The 23,315-nt window shown below is 43.0% G+C and overlaps 1 protein-coding gene across 1 annotated transcript in view; it reads left to right on the plus strand.

Moving 5' to 3' along the window:
- The window catches only part of SANBR (SANT and BTB domain regulator of CSR), a 90,027-nt gene that overhangs the window by 11,046 nt on the left and 55,666 nt on the right, over positions 1-23,315 (plus strand). Inside the window, exons 4-5 of the mRNA XM_085889493.1 lie at positions 9,315-9,402; positions 16,714-16,952. Coding sequence (XP_085745619.1) covers positions 9,315-9,402; positions 16,714-16,952 — 327 coding nt within the window. The remainder of the gene's footprint in view (positions 1-9,314; positions 9,403-16,713; positions 16,953-23,315) is intronic.

Raw genomic sequence — 23,315 nt, forward strand, 5'->3', positions numbered from 1 at the left:
TTGACCTCTGACCTTGTGTAATAAAAGCTGTCTCTAGAGAAGGTAGCGACGCAAACCAGAAGTTTCTATGATGATTCTGTACCAAACCATCAAAAATCGATTGTTTGACCTCACTGTGACCTTGACCTTTGACTGATTTTGACCAAAATCTAATTAGCGCTAGCCATCACCCTCCTGAATCACGTGGAGTAATTTGACATTGGTAGCTTCTTCCGTTCTCGAGTTATCGTGCCTACAAACAAACACACAAACACACAAACAGAGGACAGAAGTCATCAATATACTTACGAAATCTAAAGATTTCGTAAGTAACAAACAAACAGACATAAAATTGTGAAAACATAACCTCCTTCAACTTCGGTAGTGGAGGTAATGAGAGAATTACAGAGTAAAAATGTTTACAGTGGTTACAAAACAATGAATCACCACATTGGGGCAGCATCGCCGAGTGATGCGCATGCTTGCTCCCAGCTTTCTAGCTTGGGTTTGAATTCCGACCCAGCTATAAACTGTTGTGTTGTTCCACAGGCAGGGTGATTCATCAATGTGTGTGCGGTCTCTCAGATGGATGTTAAACTGGGAGTCCCATCTGCCAGGACCCCCCCTCTACTCTCCTCCCTCCTCCCCTCCCTTCCTTCTACCTCCCCCATCTCTCTCCCACCCCTCTCACTCTCTCTCCCACTCCTATCCTTCTCTCTCCCACCCCTCTTATTCTCTCTCCCACCCCTCTCCCTCTCTTTCTTCAACCCTGACCCTCCCCTCCCCCCCATTGCTCTCCCACTTCTCTCCCTCTCCCCTCCCTCTCTCTCCAACATCTCTCCCTCTCTCTCCCACCCTTCTCCCTCTCTCCCTCATCCCTCCGCTCTGTTAAGGGGACTGTTCAGGACTGACGGTTTGGTTTTGAATTTTAAACTTCTTCCCCGGAGTGTAGCATGTGCGAATCCGATTTGGATTGATCCGACTGGAAGGGTGCAAAGATCGCTGCATGTGCAAGCATAAAGAGGCACATCAACCACACACGGACGTGGTACAAATGGGGAGGTTGGGGTTTGTAAAGGGACTCTCCATGGGGGTGTGTGTATGCCTGCATGCTTGGTTACATGTATGTGGTGCGTGGGTTTCTTGGGTGTGCGAACTGCACTCACACCTGAGCCCATAGTGCCATGGTCGAGGTTACGCGGCCGTCTCGCGAACCATGTGCTTCGGCACGTGGGAAGCCGATGTGCTGTGGCGCTGAAACCACGTGGGATGTGCCACACAGTGTGGGTGTGTTGAACGTTGAGCATGCTGGTGAGAATCAGTGCACGTGTGTGAGTGAAACAATGAGTATATCGCTGGGACGCGTGCCTGGTGAGCATCGACTGCATGATGGTTGTAGGAATGCCTATGGGGGGCTGTTAAGGACACACGGTTCAGTTTTGATTTTACAACGGCTTCCCCAGAGTGTAGCATGTATGAATTCGATTTAGAGTGAGCTAAACGGAGGGGTGCAAAGGTCGTTGCATGTGCGAGCATGCATGCATGCAGGCAGGTCTTTGCCAGACAGATAGCTTGGGGTTTGGGATGCCCGTGCCCGGTTTTATATTGAACCTGGTGGTTAAAAAGAAAATGTTGCTGTTTGGGTGCATTTTATTGCCCTTCCTTTCCCCTCCCCTCATGCTGTCTAACCTTCCCCACCCCTCACACCACCTTCCCTTCCCCTCCCATCATGCTGGCTTCCCTTCCTCACACTGCCTTCCCACTCCCTCCCCTCATGCTTACCTCCTCCAAAACATCCTCCCCTCTCCACCCCCCCCCCCCCCATGGACATCTCTGAGCAGTCTCCACATGCTATATTCACATGCTGTTTCAATGTACCCCATTTTCTTCAAACCATGTACCCCATTTTGTTCAAATCTGTTCTACCCCCACCCCTTCTCTACAAGTTGCACAACCAAATGCAAGTTGAAAACCCCTCCCCCCTTGCCTCCTGAAGTCCCCATACCAAACACAAGTATAGAACCCCCTCCCCCACTCCACTTCCTACCTCCTTGCTTTCCCCTCCTCACTTCCCCCTCTCTCTTCCTCTCCCTCTCCCTCCTCTCTCTACCTCCCACTTTCTTCCTCCCCCCCCCCCCCCCCCGTGTGTGTGTGTGTGTGTGTGTGTGTGTGTGTGTGTGTGTGTGTGTGTGTGTGTGTGTGTGTGTGTGTGTGTGTGTGTGTGTGTGTGTGTGTGTGTGTGTGCGCGCGCGCATGTGCACACACGCTCACGTCAATGTATGTGTCTCCTCCATAATTCCAAAACCATGAAACCTAGTGCCCCCAAGCTTTGCATATACTAAGGCAACTCCAAGGTAGTGAATGAATGGAAATTGGGTGTTTGTTCTCATTTAAACACCCCTTTTGAAGATAATAAATGGCCTAATATCATTATCCTTTATCAAGGCGTCATCCTTGGTCAGTCCCAGTCAGCCCTCTATCAGCTTGCTGGTGTCTTAATTCACCATTTCGTTCGGCCTGCCCAACAATGTCTTGACTTGGAACAGGCCACATTGGTTTGTTCATGATAAAATGCTCACAAAATTTTTGTTCACTTTCCTCGCTCATATTATCAAATGCCTGAACATCATATCTATGAATTTCTGGATATATCGCAATGCTTTTAAATGCCCGTAGAGGCCAGTGTTCATGGCTTTATTTCACTTCCACACATGTGATAAGCTCTAGAATCTCTTAACCTGAACAGAATTTCTAAATTTAAACTGCGGAATTAACCTTAGCAACAGTTCTCACAGCTAAAAAAAAGTTAATTTGTCCCTGGGTGGTGTTTAGGCCTAAGTCACATTTGCTCTACGGCAAGGATACGGCGGCCGTACCCCCCCCCCCTGAATTGACAGAAATGTGCGGCGACCGCTAAGTTTCTGAGGTGGCCTCAGGGTGGCCCTACGTCGTATGGCTATATTTTACAGGCCGTAGGGGTCGCCGCAGAATTATAACGCGGAGTTATAACTTTTTTCATTTCTACGTTGGCCATAGCAATTCGACAAGCCGTAGCCGTGATGTAGATGTGTTCCACGTCGACAGTACGTAGGGCGTACAGTGGGCTTGCGTTATTTGTGTGGCTGCCGTAGGCTCTTATCAATGAAAAATGAATTTTGCCAACCCCCCAAAAAATACGGCGGCCGCACTATTTCCACGGTCGCCGTACGGTGGCCTTGCGGGCTGTGTGACTACCTGCGGGCAACGCAGGTTCGACGCACGGTTCCCCTACGCCCGCCGTGCGTACTACGTACGGCCTCCGTGGCAGTCTGCGTCGACCGTGCGCTACCACTAGAGATCGGAGTATAGTTGTTTGCCTATACAGTGGTTCCCCCAGAATCCGAATTTAATTCGTTCCAGGAGGCTGTTCGGATTGCAAAAAGTTCGGATTCCAAAACTATTTTCCCAATAAGAAATAATGGAAAGTGAATTGATCCGTTCCTGGACCCCAAGAAAACCCACTTTCAAGACACTTTCAACTGAAATTACCCATGTTTAAGGTAAAATAAGATGAGTAAATGACCTTTGGTGGCGGTGTATTGTATGTAAACTGGTACAATCACCACATCCAAAGGTCCACAAAGGCTTGTGCTCCGGCCTGGGTTCCGATCACTCGCGCACTCTGCGAGAGCGCTGCCTCCAGGGCAGCTCATCAAACATGATGCCCCCAGAACCACAATCACTTTCATCAAACGCATCGGGCTGAGGTAATCATGGATATTCCAAACTACAACCGGTTTTTGTGTGAAATTAAATCCTTGCCCGACAGTCTGTCACACCACGTGATTGGATTGCTTTTTTGTTATTAATTAAAACGTTTTAATTATTAATTAAAATTAATTAAGTTATTTATTAAAACGTTAAGTTTATTTATTAAAGTTATTTATTAAAAAAGTTATTTATTAATTAAGTTATTAATTAAAACGGCGACTTCAATTGTCATCACGCCAGTTGGCTAGGTGTGGGTACCTCTCACCTGCCATGGGACATCAGCAAAAGCTTTCTGTGACTCATTGGGACTGACTCAATCGGTCAACTTCCCGACCCGGATCTCAACCAATGGTACTCCATCTCTTCTGGATCTGATTTTGACAAATTTCCCTGACAATATCTGCTGCTCTTCCTTCGCTCCAATTGGTTCTTCTGACCACGTCCTTGTTAAAGTGGACATCTCTCTGGCTGTTATCAGAGAACCACCTCACCGCCGTCGAGTCTGGCATTTCACTCAAGCCGACTGGCAGGGTCTCCGAGCAGCCATCAAACTTACAGACTGGTCTCCTATCACTACTTTCTCAAACATCAACTCATCCTGGGAATTCTTTCAAAGAAACTTGCTCTCCCTCATGCACAGATTTATCCCCTCTCGTGTTCAGTTGTCTTACCCTTCCTCCCGCCCTTGGTTTACTGAAGCTTGTGGCGAGGCAGTTGTCCTGAAACAACTTGCCTTTGCCTCATGGAAAGCAAACCCAACTGAGGGCAATCTCAGTTCTTTCCACAAAGCTCGGAACAAGTGTGTATCTACCCTCAGGAGAGCCAGAAAACAACATCTTTCTCATCTCAAGTCTGAACTCTCAAACCTCTCTCCCTCCTCAAAATCCTGGTGGCGTTTAATCAAATCTGTTTCTGGTGTATGTTCCCCCTCCATCCCCTCCCTTACCTCAAATGGCCGCACTGCTGATTCCACACGTGATAAAGCTGAATGTCTAAACTCGGTGTTTGCAGCTAAATCTTGTGTCCCAAACCCATCACTATCTCTACCCACTTTACCCAGTCGCACCCAACTGTCCCTGGACTCTGTATCCTTTTCTCCTGACAAGGTGGAGAGCTTGCTTTCAAACCTCGAGTCAGATTCTGCAACCGGTCCAGACGGCATGAGCCCACGTGTCCTCAAAGCCTGCTCTTCTGCTCTTGCTCACCCTCTCTCTGTTCTATTCACCCTCTCATTTTCCCAAGGTCATCTGCCATCTGCTTGGAAATCTGCTAACATCACTGCCCTGCATAAAAGGTGCAAAAACAGATCCCTGTAACTATAGACCAATCAGCCTTCTCCCAATCATCAGCAAGGTTATGGAATCCATCATCGCTTCAGACATGAAATCCTTCCTCTTCTCCAATGGCTTGATTTCCAATCATCAATTTGGTTTCAGACCAGGTCACTCTACCCTAGATATGCTGCTACTGCTCTCCCATCAATGGATGGAGGTCCTCAATGCCAGACAGGAAATCCGAGCCGTATCCCTGGACATATCACGTGCTTTTGACACAGTCTGGCACCCTGCCCTACTCACCAAACTCTCTTCCCATGGTATTCAAGGCCATCTCCACTCATGGCTCGCAGACTTCCTCTCCTGTCACAGTCAACGTGTGGCCCTAAATGGAGTTCTTTCATCCCCTCTTCCTGTGCAGGCTGGAGTTCCTCAAGGTAGCGTTCTGGGCCCTGTTCTTTTTCTGGTTTTCATCAATGATCTCTCGGACTCTCTGGAAAATCCTCTATTTCTCTTTGCCGATGACTCCACCCTCTGCCGTACCATCTGTCATCCCTCAGACCGGCAAGCAGCAGCTTCTTCGCTCACTGCAGATCTGGATAAAATCACAAACTGGTCCAACACGTGGAACATGTCTTTCAATCCAGACAAATCTCACACTCTCACTATGTCTCTTCGAAAGGACCGTTTACAAAACCCCCCCATCCACTTTCTCAACAATCCTCTGGAAGAAGTCTTTTCTTTCAAGCTTCTGGGTCTCACTATCTGCCATGACCTTTCCTGGGAAAGTCACATTTCCAACCTTGCCTCAAAAGCCAGTCGCCGACTGGGAATCCTCCGTCGTGCAAAGTCCTTCCTCGGCCCTCTTGAGCTCCTGACCACTTACAAAGCTTTTGTCCGTAGCCTAATGGAGTACTGCTCTCCCCTCTGGGCTGGTGCTCCTGCCTCCCACCTTTCTCGACTTCACGCTGTCGAAACCAGGGCTTTTAAGATCATTGGCATCTCCCGCAATGAAGCTGAGTCTTTGGGCCTCTCACTCAATCACCGCAGGTTGGTCGGTGGTCTTTCTGTCTTCTACCGACTCCTCTCCAGCCTTGCCCCCCCTGCTCTCTCTGCGATTTGTCCCAATCACATTTCCACAGGGCGCTCAAGGTCCGCCAACAACCCCCTTCTGGTAAAACTACCAAAATCACGAATCACTGCTCATCTTCACTCTTTCATTCCTCTTTTTTCCCGCCTTTGGAATAAACTTCCTCACTCTATTCTTTCCCATTCTTCCCTCCAGGCTTTCAAAACAGCTGTTCACCACCACCTCTTATCTTCCCCCATCCAAATCCTCGATCTTTTCTACCCCCGATAATCCACCCAAGCCCACTTCCTTCAATTCTCCTGCTTTCCTTCCTGAAAGTCCCTGTAATGTCCATCTTCCCCTCGCCATGTTCCCCGTCCCATCCCCATCCCTCTCCCTTCCACAGTTCACCTGTGTCTGTTCCCCAATGTTTCGTCCCTTCCACTCCCGCCCCTCTTGTCTCATGCCTCCTTGCTGTGCGTAGTGTGTTAGCTCTCATACGAGCCTCGACCAAGGTATACAAAAAAAAAACAAAAAAAAAAAAAAAACGTTTGTTGTGTGTGTTCGGTTGTGTTCGGTTTTTGAAAATGTGTTTGGTTTTTAGGGCAAAATTTTCTGGAAAAAATTGTTCGGATTCCAATTTGTTCAAACAATGAGGCGTTCGGATTCTGGGGGCACCACGGTACTCCGAACTGGTATATTCAGATATATATATATATATATATATATATATATATATATATATATATATATATATTATAGTTATAGTATATTCAGTTATATGTACTGGTATATTCCAAACTGTTATATTTTTATTTCAGTAAAAAAAGAACTGGTATATATACCCACTCGTTACCGTCCGTCTGGCCGCATGTTCGCCTTAGGGCCCCCCTGCGGTCGCCTTGCGGGCACCTTGAGGCTACCTTGCGTCTGCCTTGAAAATTCTATGGCCGCCGCAGGGACGCCCTAAGGTCACCGTGCGACATCAAATCAAAGACCGTACGGTACGCCCACGTTTTCGGTCTCCACAATTTATAAATACGCCGTGCGGCTCCCTGAAAAATAAAAACATATGACTGCTACATTGTGTGACCGTGGAAATACTGCAGTCACCCTATAATTGCTAGTGGCCGTAGATTTTGTAGACCCTACGGCCGCCGTGCCAAATGTGACTTAGGCCTTATTATGACCCAGCTTGGCATTCCTCATCAACCATGTAATTACAGTGCTTGCTTGAATGCTCATCGTGGTGGGTGGATCATTTCCAAAGTACTTGATTCCACCCTCGGAATCAAAAGGAATTGAGGAGTGAACAGGAATCGATGTTGATTCTGAGTAAGTCCTACTTCATAGAAAGAAGCGTTTTTTTCATCCCTTTTGGGCATGTTCGGGTTACACATGGCCTGGTAATGTATCAATTGAAAAGGAACATGCCCCTGGGGCATCCCATGATTTTGCAATATAGCAGCAAGAGCAAAACACGCCCAAGGGCGGTTCCTTTTCAATGAATAGCAAGGCATTTAGAGTGGCCTGTAAAGCATGTTGATTGCTTTGCTGATGGATGGGTAGTGTTGAGGAATTCTGGTCTTGTTGTGATCATTGTAGAATTCTGTAGCTGTTGTGGAATTTTTATTCTAAACTTTTTAGCTGACTCGAATGTAAATCCTGTTCCTGAAATCTGACAGACACCGAGTAATTCACTTTCCACACGCAAAGTACTTTACTTCAGAGAAAAGTTTATTTAACTTGGTACCAAACAGCTCAGAAACAAAAGACGAAAGCATCCACAGAATTATTTCTTCACTCCAGCAATGAATTCTTCACTGATATATATATATATATATATATATATATATATATATATATATATATACATACATACATACATACACACAAAATGAGAGTGGAGAGGGTCTGATAAGCATGTAGGTAATAGAGCACAAAAAATGCATTATGTGCCCACTAACTGGACAGTGAATTACATAATTAAAAGCAAAAGTTTCAGTTATCAAAAAGGTCACCTTGGACTTGGAGAGAATTAAACAAAAAGTCCAAAAGCAGGACAAGGGAATACAGGATAACACATTCGGTTATAGGTTTGACAATAAAAAAATGATTATAGTAGGCAAAAGTACATGACTGATGTCCGTGAAACAAACAGCAAGGGTTTCTTGTAAGAAGAGGAATATTTTCCCCAACAGTAGGCAATACATCGACTGATTGAGTTTTGATAACATGTCATTCAAAAGGTCCAGAAGTGCAGTTTCAAACTATTTTGGGAAGGTTAGAGAAGACAGTCCAAAAGTTGCATGCTCACTTTGTTCAATAGACCTTGCTCATTGCTGTAAAACGTCCAATATGCTAAAACATTTGAAAAGCAAACACCAGAGAGAGGACCTGTTCGTGACAGTTGAGAATGCGGATTCAAAGAATCCAAAGTCTGTTACAGCAACAAGTTCGCTCTTTCGCAATCGATGATTGAAAGCATTTTGGCCCACGTAACACCCTGGTACACTGCCTTCCCTTCCCTTCCCTCACGCTACCTTCCCTTCCCCTCATGCTGCCTTCCCTTCCCCTTCCCTCATGCTGCCTTCCCTTCCCCTCCCCTCATGCTGCCTTCCCTTCCCCTCCCCTCATGCTGCCTTCCCTTCCCCTCTTGCTGCCTTCCCTTCCCTTCCCCTCACACTGCCTGCCCTTCCCCTCATGCTGCTCCTCACTCCCATGCACCTCCTCGCTCCCCCGCCTCCTCACTCCTCCACTCCTCTCTCTCCCCTCCCTCCTCTCTCTCCTTTCCTCATGGCTGAACTTGTCTCTCCAGTCAGCGGGAAATTTTCAGGGAGTAATCTCCCCACTCCTCTCCTCATGCAATGCCATGGGTTTAAATCCTCCTCTAAATGCTGAGCACCAAACGAAGAAACAGTCCGTAACATTTTTAAAGGATTTGGTATGACTCGAATAAAGTCAGAATCAAATTGCCAACCTCCCAGACTCAGAGCGGACACTCTAATCATAATGCTACCAAGTCTACCGACCATTGTTTTAGAAAATCCAAATCATGTCAGCTTCACTTTTTTTTAGTTTGCTTGTTCATTTTGTTATAATACAAGCGTATGTTATTCATGCCGTAAAGTACGCTAAGCTTTCTATGGGAAGCCGAGTGCATTTTAATGACATTGCTGTTGGCCAAGTTGTTGTTAGGATAAGATAACACAATAAAAAGTGATCCTTGTTTTTTTACCCAGGAAACTGTACTTTGCCTGGAGATGATGGTCCACACTGCAACACCAGGGAGCCTTGTTCCACCATTTCAGAGTCCACTCGTAGCACAGGGTTCGTCCTTCCATTCATTGAATGTTTCAAGTTAAATAATTTCACAAGTTTTCCTGTTGATGCTGATGTACCATGCTTGTTGTACCAGATATTATTTTCTCTGAAGTAACTTTAAAAATCATCAGTTTGCAGTTCCTTGAATGGGCCTGCAGGACAGCCTAAAGGTACACACACTCACCTCAAAGCTGCCTAACGTGGGCTTGAACCTTGGCCTGGCTATGAACTGTCATCCTGGTGTTTTGCAGTCAGGGCGATATTTGCGCCGTCTCTCGGATGGACAAACGTGGTGTCCTGCTTTCTCACATTAGTTGGTGGAAGTTAAAATCTCACGATGTCCTTCACGAAGAGTTATTGCCGGCACTTTGACTAAATTCCAAATTCCTGTCATCTTCAGTCAACTGTCGAGCCTGGCCTTTCGTGTTTGTGAAAGTTCGTGAGTTTCATCTCGTTCGTGAAAGACTGGCCAAATACGTTTCCTGGCTTAGGAGTAGTAGTAGTAGTATTAGTAGTAGTAGTAGTGGTGGTGGTGGTGGTGGTAGTAGTAGTAGTAGTAGTAGTAGTAGTAGTAGTAGTAGTAGTAGTAGTAGTAGTATTAATTGTAGTAGTATTAATCCTTGAATGCTTTCACATTTGGAAAGATAATTTATCTTTCAAGGAAACTTGATGAAAATCAAGTATGCTTTTACTTGACGTGGAAATGCATTTTCACATGGCTGTTTGTTTGTTACTTATGAAGATTCGCAAGTATGTTAGTAGGTCTGGTCTGTGATCCTGTCTGTTACTTGTGAAAATATAATATTTTCTAAGTATGTACTGTATATTGGTTGTCACCTCACCAACTCATTTCACCTCACCAACTCGTCACGTGTGTCATTTTGTCTGTGTTTCTTTGTTTGTACGTCAATCGCCTTCAGGTCCCATTTTTAAACCGATCTTCATGAAACTTCACCATGTGGTAGATATCGTCATAAGCAAGAAGCCTATTGTTTTTGAAGTCAAAAGGTAAACATAGGTTAAAGGTCAACAACTTTGTTAGTTTTCAAAAATCAACAATTTTCATCCGATTGACTAGAAATTTGAACAGGATTTGCTTATCAGGTCACGGAATTCAACTACCAATTACTTTTGAGGTCAACATAAGCCAAGAAGTCGGCATCGGCCTAGTTTCTAAAATTGTCAATTTTCATCTGATTGACTTGAAATTTGAAGTGTAGTTGCATACTTGTTCAATGAATTCACCCACCAATTATTTTTGAGTTCAACTTTTGCCAAAAGGTCAACATCGGCCAAAGATCAACAACTTCGGTGCAATTTTTAAAATCCTCAATTTTCATCCGATTGACTTTAAATTTGAAGAGGATTTGCAGATCATGTCGCTGAATTCAACAAGCAATTAATTTTGTGGTCAACATAGGCCATAAGGTCAACAACTTGTGTGATTTTTCTAAAATTCTCAATTTTCATCTGGTTAACTTGAAATTTGAAGAGGATTTATATTTCAGGTCACTGAATTCAAGTTGCCAATTATTTTTGAGATCAAATTTGTTTACATGGATTTTGGAAGTATTGTGCTCTGCACGACGTCTTCTTCTTCTTTCTTTGTTTGTCTATGAACATGATATCTCAAAAAGCTGTGGATGGATTCAGATAAAATTAGGTGGAGTGGTTGGGTATGTGACAAGGATGATGAAATGATTAGATTTTGGTGAAGATCCGGTTCCGGACCCAGCTCCAGACCCAGCTCCAAGAATTTTGAAAGTAATTCGTCACCATTGACAGATAGGGCCAAAAATGATGTATAGCACGATGTCTCAAAAAGTTGTCGACCGATTTGGACGAAAGTTGGTGGAGAGCTTGGGTGTGTGACAAGGAAGAATTGATGAAATTTTTGTGACGATCTGGATCCGGACACAATAATTGTTTAATCTGTAAACTGAGTCTTCACCATTGAGAGATGGAGCCAAAAACGATAGATAGCATGATAATTCAAAAAGTTTTGGATGAGTTATGACAAAACTAGGTGAAATGAGTTGGTGAGGTGACAATAACAAGCCAATTCGATTCTGGTTCAGGTTTGGATCCAGATCCGGCCTGTCACTCGGATGCAAAACACAAACTGCTCAGCTTGGCAGAGGTGTGCACTCTACCGAGTGATGTTCTCATTACCTCCACCACCGAAGGTGAAGGAGGTTATGTTTTCACCCCTTTCTGCCTGTTTGTTAATTGCCGGAATCCTTCGGATTTCGGCAATTATGTTGGTCGGTTGTGTGTGTCATTCTGTCTGTCTGTCTGTCTGTTTGTTTGTGTGTTTGTTTACCCTGTAGCAGCCACACCGTTTCAGCGATCATTACCAAACTGGGTACAGACGTCGGCCAGGGTCCAACTTAGACACTTGTCATTGTTGGTGAATCTAGGTCAAAGGTCAAGGTCACCAAAATTCTTATTTTCGCAATAACGTCTGCTAAAATGGTCGTATTGACTTCAAACCAAATCCAAAATGTGCATCTTCCAATACTGCATCCAACAATATGTCTCATTGGGGTGTCACACCAACACCCTTCTTAGCGGTCAGGGGGGTCGGATCAAAACTTTCAAATTGCGATAAAAACGCCATTTCAAGTCAGATTGACTTCCAAGTTATGATCATGACCAAACTAAGTGCGATAACTCATTAAACAGTAGCACTATCGACTTATAAGAACCAAATTGATTTCCAGGTTTTTGTTTTTTCAGAGATCATTGAGATATGACAGTTATTCCGGCAATTCCTTGTTCAACGAGCAATTTCATTTGTTTGTTTGTCTGTTTGTGTGCAGGATATCTCAAAAGGTTGTGGACAGATCCAGATGAAATGTTGTGGGCAGGTTGAGTGTGTGACAAGGATGAACTGATTATATTTTGGTGAAGATCCGGATCCGGATCCGGATCTGACTACTAGAATTTTGTAAGTTATTCTTCACCATTGAGAGATAGGGCCAAAAACGATATGGAGCACGATATCTCAAAAATTTGTGGACTTATTCCGATGAAATTTGGCTGACATGTTGTGTGTGTTACAAGGAAGAATTGATTCTATTTTGGTGAAGATCCGAATCTGGATTTAGATCTGATAATTTTAAAAGTGATTTTTCACCATTGAGAGATTGGGCTCAACTAATATATAGCACGATATCTCAAAAATTTGTTGATGGATTCGGATGAATCTTGGTGGACAGGTTGAGTGTGTGGCAGGGACGAATTTATTCGATTTTGGTGAAGATCCGAATCCGGATCTGGATACGAGAATTATTTAATTTTTCAAGTGATTCTTCACGATTGAGAGATTGGGCCAAAAACGATATAGTACTGTATCGCATGATATTTCAGAAATGTAATGGACCCGATATGTTCTCGTGGATCAGGCATTGCGTGGCAGAGGTAGGCGCTCTTCCAAGTGCCCTTCTAGTTTGTCCTTGCATACATGTAGTAATATTATGTGGATTTAAACCTTACCTGTATTGACAACTTCGACTTTATTTTACTTTGAGTATACGAGACGTCTGAGCTCCATTTCCCAACATGCAATGAGTGGTGGCATATATTTTTTTGCATGCAAAATCAAAAGAGTGGTTTATGCATATAATGGTTTCCCCGGAAAGGTGACGGTAGGTGGGGGTGGATAGGATTAAATTGTATTGTAATTATATTGTACTGAGATGCACTGGAGATAGAGGCATGTGGGGTATTATCAGGACTTGTAAGTAACTTGTAAGCTTGGTGTAGATGGGTGATTCATGCTGGAGTTGATACAGCGCAGGCATGATGGGCCAAATGGCCTCCTCCTGTGCTGATGTTCTTTGTGTGTGTATCCTTGTGTGTATATAGTGACATTGCAGCACTGGGAAAACAAGCAGACAAGCAAGTAAATGAATTAACAGAAACAAAGGGGAGAGAAGATAGGGGATTGAATAAAGTTGTAATAACAGGATTTAGGTCGAGGCGTTAAAGGGGGTAAAAAGGATCGTGGGTCGGGAGGGAGGATGACACGAGATTGTAGTGTTCTGCCAACTTCAATCCCGGGATGGAATAGTACAATCATGAGTAGTTCCACAAACGAGAGAAAACAAAAGACTGGAGGAAGGAATTAAGCCTGGATTTGGGGAGTTTAACTCGGCGGAGGTACTGGAAGAATACACATGTTATAGACTGGTGACTGAGAGAGCAGAGAGAGCATGACTGGAGGAGATGCAGTATAAAGTGGAGACCGATATTTCTGCAATATGAGAGTAACAGGCCGAGACACCTAGCTTCGTCATGGGAGTTCCCAATGATTTGGAGGGCCTTCCTTTCCATGGCACCAAGAATGGCAAGGGGTGAGGCAAGGGCTCCAGCCCAAAGGGGAGAGCAGTGCTCCCTCAAGCTGTGAATGAAGGCGTTGCAGGTTATCAAATGTCAGATGGGCCAAGGAAAGACCCTGCACGACCAAGGATGCCCAGTCGGCATCTGGTTTTGGAGGCCATCTTGGAAACATGATCTGCCCAAGAAATGTGGCTGATGGTGAGACCCAAAAGTTAAGTGGCTTTACCTCCTCAAGTGGTTTGTTTCAGAAGTAGATGAGAGAGTTTGCCAGACGGTCATTTCTGAGAAACAGGGTGAGTGTGTGGGATTTTTTTTTGTGTTGAAAGACATATTCCAAGTGTTGGACCAGCTCCTGATTCTATCAAGGACTGCAGATAGGGAAGAGGCTGCTGCCTGCTTGTCTGAAAGATGAGAAATGCTACAACAGAGGGTGGAATCATCAACAAAGAGATAGGTGTCTGTCCTTTGCCTTCTTGTGTGCTATAACTCTTTTACCCATGCTTCCTGTATATCACTGAAACACTCTTACAGGAATATTGTGCCAAATATCCTGGAGTATATTCCTCAGCTCTGTAAGGTTAGTTGGGTTCCTCTTGGTCTTCTCTGTTTCCAGGTAATCCCATTTGGTCTCGATGGGACGTATGTCCGGACTTTGGGGTGGCCATTCTAACACTTGTAGCACACCAGCAATAACCTTGTTCTCCAAATACTGTTTTACTAAACTGGAAGTGTGTTTTGGATCATTATCTTGTTTGGAAAATGAATCCTCTACCAATTAAACGATTTCCATGAGGAACTGCATGGTGTTGCATCTGTTTGTAGGCCTACCTCTCTCTTTTGTTGGCGTCCTATTGATTTTCACAAGTTTTCTGACACCAATAGCTGAGATACAATCCCAGACAGTCACATTGTGTGTCACAAAGTTCTCCAGGTCTTTGGCGGAAGAAACGGTGTCTCTTCCATCCAAAAATTTTAAACTTCGATTCATCAAACAAGAGTACCTGGTTCCATTGTTCAATCTCCAATCTTGGTGTTGCCTTGCAAATTTCAGCATTTTCACCAGATTGTATTTTCTTCATGGTGTTCCCTTCTTCTCGCAGAGTTTGGATCTTCACACGATGTTCTGTTGAAAGCTGCTTCCTTGGTGCCATTCTGAACTCACATTTACTTTCAAGCAAGAGAACAATCTGATTAAAACTAATTTCGCATATTCACTAATTTGCAACTTTATTGTGGTTTCTTGTAATTCGCATTAATGTAACCGGTGTTGATTACTTCAATAATTTATTATTTTGTACCGTACAAAAATACACATACTCTTTCCTTCATATTTTCTTTGTGGTAAGTGGATATTACTAACACATGATAATATGATATGCGTATCAAAAGGAACTTTTTCAATTTCCTAATTTATTTTTACATTGAAAGGTAATGCATTATATTAGCTTTCACAGAAATCTGAATTATTATTTACCTATATTGCACACTTCAAACTTCCCACAAAAGTTTAATGGGGAATAGCACCACAACAGTGAAAATAACCCAAACTTTTACACAGTACTCTATGTCCAGAGAGACGGCCTTGATCTCATGTCTGATTTTGAGGACTTCCTTCCATTGTTGGGGTAGTAGAAGTAGCATGTCGAGGATAGAGTGACCCGGTATAAATCTGAACTGATGGTCTGAGATCAGGCCATTGGAGAAAAGGAAGGAGTTTACATAAATTGTGATGATGGATTCGATGACCTTGCTGAAGGTTGGTCATCGGCCAATTGGTGTGTAGTTAAGAGGATACAGGGTTTCCTCTGCTACGAAGTCGGTGATCCCTTCCAGGCGGCCAGTGACTTCAGTGCCCCAATCGTCCTTGCGACCCTGTGCTGTCTTCAGCAAGCTTGTCTTCAGTCCATCCGCAGTCAAATTGTCAGGAACTCGGTATCTCTTTCGAGCAGTCTCTGTAAGGGAGTGGAGAGTGGCTCAATACCAGTTCATGCGATCCCATCCCATGCAAAATGTGAATACTTGTAATATTTATGTAATGCGGTGATGTTGGCTGACCTCCAGGCAGATGGAAGATGACCTTGGGCAAATGGTAAGATGAACAGAGCAGTGAGAGGATGAACAAGAGCTGCAGAGCAGGTTATTAAGATACGTGCACTTATGCTGTCCAGGCCACTTGCCCTCAACTTGCCCTCAACTTGTCCAGGCCCTCAATTGAGGGTTGCCAGAAACTTCTCTGCCTCAGGTGAAAAGGACATAGAGTTGAGGAGTAGTTGTCTATGATAAGTAGGATGGGTTTGGGTTGAGAGGGGTTGGGGACACAAGATTTGGAAGCAAACACAGAATTAAGGCATTCAGCCTTCTCGCGAGGGGAGTCGGCTGTGATGCCATTTGAAGTGAAGGAAGGGATGGAAGGAGAGCATAGTCCAGAGACAGACTTGACGAAGTGGCACTAGGTTTTAGAGGAGGGGCCCACGTTTGGAAGTTTAATCTTGAGTTTGGCCAGATGTTGTTTTCTGGCTCTCCTGACTCCTGAGAGTAAACACACTTGCTGCAGGCTTTGTGGAATGATCTAAGGTTGCCTTCAGTCAGATTTGCTTTCCAGGAAGAGAAGGCAAATTGTTACAAGGTAAATGCTTCACTATAGGATTCAGTCAGTGTACCACGGGCAGGAGGATGTGTATGACAACTGCAGACAAGATGGGATGAATCTGTGCATAAGAGAGAGCAGCTTTCTGTGGAAGAATTCCCAGGTGAGTTCATATCAGGGGCAACACGTATATGAGATCAGTCCTGAAGTTTGGTGTTGTCAGTCCTAAAATATAACCACAACTACTTTTGATAAACTTGTTCTCCTCTGCTTTAAACAGTCCTAATGTATGTGCTCAATGGCTGGAATTGGAGCTCTTGTTATTGTTATTTAAGATATTATGGTCGAGTTTACCTCTCTGGCTTTGTGGGTCCTTGCTTCAACAGGATTGCCGATGTCACGATTCATGTGCTCGATGAGCCACGCGGTCTCGAGCGAGACTTCTGGTGCCAGCGTCAAGTGCTCTTGCAAGGCATGCCCTACTTTAACGAGCGTCTCTCAAATGGGTCATGTGACCAAGACAACATTGAAATCTCAGTTCACTGTGATGTCTACATCTTCGAGTGGCTCATGCGTTACATCCAATGTAGCACTGATGGCTTTGGTGGGGTTAAACCCAAACTAGGTATGATATTGCTTTTCCATTCCTCAGTAACTTATACATCATCCTAACATATTGTTCTTTGAGATGTGTATGGGATGAGCTGAACATAGTTTGGCCGGACATTGAAATGTCCGTCTTCTAAGTAGACTGTCCGCTTTGAACAACACAACCCATGTTTAGCCTGTGGTTTTGTCCATGGCGGATGATGTTTGGGGTTTTTGTTTTTTTTCAATGCTGGACTCTTTGGTGTTGCCAGCACTGAGTTTCTCACACACTGAAGACTTTGCTTCCTGGACGTGATCATGTTAATTTGTAGTCTATCTTCGGTAACATTATATAATCAGATTTTGAGTTTAACTCACCTCCCTGTTGTTCAGTAGACTGACTGGCTGACTGGATGGCCGAGAGCAGGGTTGTCCAATATGCTCACCACTCGTCGCATGTGGTGAATCCGTCATAGACATGTGGCAAATTTATGTTCTTCAAAAGTTGTATCTTTACCTTCGCCGAAAGAGAGGGTATTGCATTTGGATCCGTATGTCTGTCTGTCTCTCTGTTTGTCCACACAGAAATTTGGTGCTTTTCTCCACAACCGTTTGTCAGATTGAGGCAAAATTTTCACCATCAATGACTACTCATGTGGAATGTTTAATTGATAATTATGACATCATAAATCACTTGGTGTGGCAGCCATGTTGGAAAAACACAAAAACTTTGGACCTCTGTATCTGAAACCGCAGCAAGGAAAAAACTGAAACTTGGCACATGGCAAGTACTCCTCATGGGGAATGTGATTTCTTTTCTTATGATGTCATAGGTGCATTCATTATGACATCATTGTACATGTAGAATGCTACATCTGATCAGTATGAAAAATTTTAGGGTCATCTCGGAATAAAATGGTCCACAGAAAAAAAAATTGATTATGTAATTGGTCACGTGATTCGGCAGCCATATTGTTTGTTTTTTGTAACCTTCAAAAATCTTATCTGAAGTGCCTAAACAGTTTGAGGCAAAACTTTACATGTATGACAGCCTATCGATGAGGAACAAAAGGTTCACACATGATGTCATAGGTCACATGGTTTGCCAGCCATATTGGATTTACCCTGAAACCTATAAAAAATCTTCTCCAGAACGGCTGGACAGATCGAGGGGAAACCACACAAATGTTTCCCAAGCCATGGGTGTCCAAGATTGTTGAGGAATAATTGATAGGTCACATGGTTTGGCAGTGATATTGGAATGAAGAAAAATATTAAATAATGTTTTCTCTGGAACCGCTTTAATGAATTGACATGAAACTTCACAATTATGATCTAGTAGTGAATGGGAAATACGTTTTAAATTTCAACTTGATCGGATGCATGATCTGGCAGCCAGAATTATTATGGTCTGGCAGCCAGAATTATTTAAACAAAATTGGATCTGGGTTCTTTTTGATTTTTTTTTCTTTTTTCTTTTTTGAATCAGGCTCACTTGGCTGTGTATGGTTGTGTTTGAGGGTAGAGGAGTAGCAGCTGAAATGCGAATCCTATCCAGGTTCCCCCTGATGACTTCATCTTTGCTTTTTGCTTTTTTGGGTTCCTTCCAATTACTCCCATGCAGGACTGTACCTATTTGGTCTTCCATTTTATTTGAATTGAATTTATTTTGATCCCATTCTCAATTCAATTCAATAATGAATAATAATTTTTAAAAAGATCATGTGTCAGGGTTAGGTGTCCGATCAAAGCGGGGTTGCATCAAAGCGGGACGTCTTGGTACCCGGTCATCACTGCGGATCAGTTAAAAGTGGCAGTTCTAATTATGTCTCTTATTAATTATGTAACACAGCAATGCACAAAAACTACACAAAATACACCACACAAAACCACAAACACAACACAAAACATGTCCTGGAAATGATCTGCAATCTCTGATTGCTCTTTTTTTTTTTTGCAAACTGTTGCATTGGTGCATCAGTTGTAAGACGGCACCAGCATGTTGTGGATCCACTCACTAGTCTTTTGAGCTAACTAAATTGGCCGAGGTAAAACTGATATTTTTAATATTACTCAAGAACAAATGATTTCCGTTGTACTTGCAGTACTACCTGCAGAAATCAATGATCTTTCTGACCGTCAACCAGTTTCTTTATTCACATCTATTATGAACTTCTGTTTTTACTGCCATCCACCAAAGGTGGAAGGAAGTTATCTTTTCACCTGTGTCTGTCTGTCTGTCCATTTGTTTATGTATTTGTTAGCAGGATATCTCAAAAGGTTGTGGACGGATTTGTACCAAACTTGCTTGGCTTCTGGTTATTGATTGGAACAATTGATATATTTTGAAGATACAAATCTTATTTAGATTCTGTAATTTTCTAAATGTTTCTGTACCATTGAGAGATGGCGCCAAAATGATGTACCTGTATTTGATATTTTTAGACTGGATTGATCAGAATCCCCAGACATTGTTAATGACTAACAGAGTACCCGCCCTACAGGCGATATTGTGCCAAGCATGCAACATGTTCTGATGCATAACTTTATTTGGGTATGGACAACTGACAGCTCTGTATCGGCAAAAAAATAACCCAGGTTACGTGTGTCAAAGAAAATTCTCAATTCCTTCTGTACATTTGAGTCATTTATTAAAAACAAAACTATCGATACAGAGAATGTCAGAGGCGCTTCAATAAACAACACAGTCTTCCTCTCAATTCTGCAGTACATAGAAACTTTGAATTCCTATATGGTTTTCAGTGAGGTGAAGTCTGTTTTTCTTCCCCACATGCTGGCACCACAGCTAACAGGTTGAGGGTTCAAGATGAAGATCACTTACAGCTTTTGTGCAGCAGTCAGCTTAATTTTGAAGGGCTAAGGAATATAATATTCAGGAATCAGAGGGGTGAGTTCACCCTCGGCACAGAATGACGTCAAGACCGCAGCCCTTTGGGTACTTGGTCGGATTACACATGGTTCCATGGTATGGAGGTCAGAAGGTCAGCCCTTTTTGAAAAGGCTCGGGAACGATATGTAATCTGAAGCTGACAAAAGTGTAAAAACACATCTGGATATCTCCTCAAAACAACATTTTATTTGAGCTCAAATAATATCTCCAACCAGACTTTCAGATGCCATATATAATTATTTCTGAATGAAATTTCCCTTAATAAACATAATAAATTCAAACAATAGGTAATTCTATTATACTGAATAATGATTAAAGATTACCTGAAAGGTCAATCTGTTTTGGACACCTTTACTAGCTAGGCAGATTGCTCATCTTTCAATACAGAAAAGAGATATAAGGTCATTTAAAATGCAAATATATTATTAAAATAGATACATGTTCAAGCACATAGAAATGTAATAATTATGTCGTATTTGAGTACATTTTCCATTAAAGGTTTACAACAATACATTTACTTTTCAATCAAATGTAATTATCAATCAAGTTTAACAGGCAACATTTTATTATTATTATTTTTATCACCCTCAAACCCTTCTTCTTCTTCTTCTTCTTTCGGCTGCTCCCGTTAGGGGTCGCCACAGCGGATCATCCGTATGATCCGCAGTGATTTGGCACATGTTTTACGCCGGATGCCCTTCCTGACACAACCCTGGTCGCCTCTTACGACACAGGGATATGGTACACCTATTTTAACCGGGGTATACACCGGCCCAGTACACTGGTACTCATTTCGCCGACCTCGGAAGGATGACAGGCTGAGTCAACCCCCTGGTGTATTAATTCAGTGGCCCAACGGGGCTTGAACTCAGGACCTTTTGGATCCCAAGCCGCTGCCCTCACCACTGCGCCAACACACCGGTTTCAGCACAAACCCTCAAACCCATTATGCTAATTTTGGACAAATTTGCATCGACACGTGCATGAAGCAAAAACATACCTACTGCTTATAATTCAAAAGTCCTCACTGCATTGGAAAATGTGGGGACAGGAAAACTGCAATGTAAATGTTGAAGACTTGTAATACCAGGGAAAACCTGGAGGTGGTGCTACATGATACACATTTACACACAGAATTTGCATCCCTCCCAACTCCCCCCCCCCCCTTTGAAGACCACCAGCAAAGATAAAAATACCTCTATACATTAATTGGGGTCAAGCTGATAATATGTAGTAAGTTTGGATGTAATCAGCTCAGAACTGCAGGAGGAGAAGCATGACAAACAAACAAACACACAAACACCAGTCCATGAATTATAGTAAGGATTCCTATGATGTGAGGTGACTGTGGTATGAGGTGGTGTAAGAGAAGGTAGGAAACGTGACAGGCACCATCGTTTCATTGCTGCAGGTAATTAAGCTGTTTCACCATGTTCATTTATAGTTATACCAACCAGTTTTATCATTATACTAATCAATTTTTAATATAAACAAGTTCCTACTCTGGCACTTATCATTGGCTTAGGCATTCATTGCCAAAATTTGGCAACCACTTTTTTCTGAAGAATTTTGACCTGCTGAATCCAATGAGCCCGGTTGCCAAACTCCCCGACCTCATTTTTATATCCAAAATGGCCGATTTTGAGATGGCCGCCATCCTAAAAATAGCAATTTAAAGCATCGCATAACTTTTGAACCAGTTGGACTAGAAAGACAATCTTGAGGTCTATTCTTTCTGATTTTGGCATTCAAAATATATTAGAATGGGTGTTTGGATGATCCGAGATCAAGATCATCCTAAAAATCAAAATGGTGGCCATTGCCGCAAGCAAATTTAATGAAAATCTCATCATTTTTAAATGGCTAGGATGGAAAGAGGATCTTGATGGTTATTCGTACACATTGGAAGTTTAGAAATAGTTATAGTATTAATATTAAAGACTAAAAGAGTGTGACATTTTGTATCCAATCGCTTGGTTTCAATTATTGTACCTCGAGAGAGAATATACATACATAGAGAAGTTATTTTAAGAGATCATCACTTCTCCGAACTCAAGAATTGTTAGTTTCCCCTTTCCCTACACTGGCACACTGTCATACATTTTTGACCAGATTTATTATAACCACATCTGTTCGTACAATCCCCTTTACAAGAACATATGATTAGGGTTGTGCAGCCTTTCACGAGTGGCTTCATTTTAATAAAGTTGGGCTGCAACTTGCCCTCAACTTCAATCCATCTATAGTTGAGAGGGTGTGGGAGATTTCGAGTGACTTCAATGACTTGTCTCCATACTATTGACATTGTTTGGTAATGAGGCTGCTGTATATGCAGTTTTGCTGCATCGTTTGTAGGGGGAAAAAGGTTATAGTTGCCCTATACTTTCAAAAAGCACAACATTGAGGCCATCACAATTGTCTCTCCAACACCACTGCTGTACATCTTGCAGAGGAGCTGCTCAGCTGCTTTGATTGTGCCCTGGTCAAGATCAACTTTGTGTGGTCATGGCTCTCTCAATGTTCTTTATGCAGTTTTCTTTTCTTCCCACATCAATAAGACACCATGTCGCAGCCTGTTCAGGCATAAAAGCCTAAAATTCTGCTGGGTGTGATGTGAGGGTAAGATATAGTGTGAACTTAGTCCAGATTTCATGAATAGGTAAATACTTCGGCTTATTCTGGGTCACACATTTAAGCCATAGTCTGTCAAAGTGCTTGCAAAGTGAAGAAGTATATGGGTATCAGCCTCCTCATAATCGCCAGATAATGTGTCTGTGTTGAGCTCAGCGTTGCACTGCACCTTGGTGCTCTTCTGAAAACGCACAGAGACAACTATTATCTTGTCCTCCAAAGGAGTAATTGGCACGTGCTCAGTGTACGTGAGATTTTCATACAATTTGCTTGTGGTGATAGCTGCTATTTTGATTTTCCGGCTGAATTTGATCTCGGATCATCCAACACCTATAGTTTTAATAAATTTAGAATGCCAAAATCAGTAAAAATAGACTCCAACATTATCTTTCTCGCTTTATTGCTTCAAAACTTATGCGATGTTTTAAAATACACTTTAAAATGATCTTTTTAGGATGGCAGTTATCTCGAAATCGGCCATTTTGTATATAAAAACAGGGTTGGAGAGTTTGGCAACTGGGCTCATTCGATTCAGCAGATCAAAATCCTTTGAAAAAAAAAAGGGTTGCCAGATTTTGGCAAAGAATGCCTATTACTTGAATTTCTAGTGGACTAACACCAGAGTAGGAACAAGGTCGAATAACATTTCCTTTTAAAGTGGATTCTGCAACCATTTAGTTATTACCTTCACCACCAAAAGTGGACAGAGGTTATATTGTTGCGGGGCCGGGCGTCGGCCGTGAGCACGACCGCGAGATGGAGCTGCAGAGTCGGCTCGACCGATCACCTGGAATTTAGATCGTACCTTTTTGGAAAAGTATGGGTCACTTATGGGACCGAAGTTCGCCAATAGACAGA

Source organism: Eptatretus burgeri, chromosome 7 (assembly GCF_056783735.1).
Source record: "Eptatretus burgeri isolate ZD-2024b chromosome 7, Ebu_testis_v1, whole genome shotgun sequence".
NCBI lineage: Eukaryota > Metazoa > Chordata > Myxini > Myxiniformes > Myxinidae > Eptatretus > Eptatretus burgeri.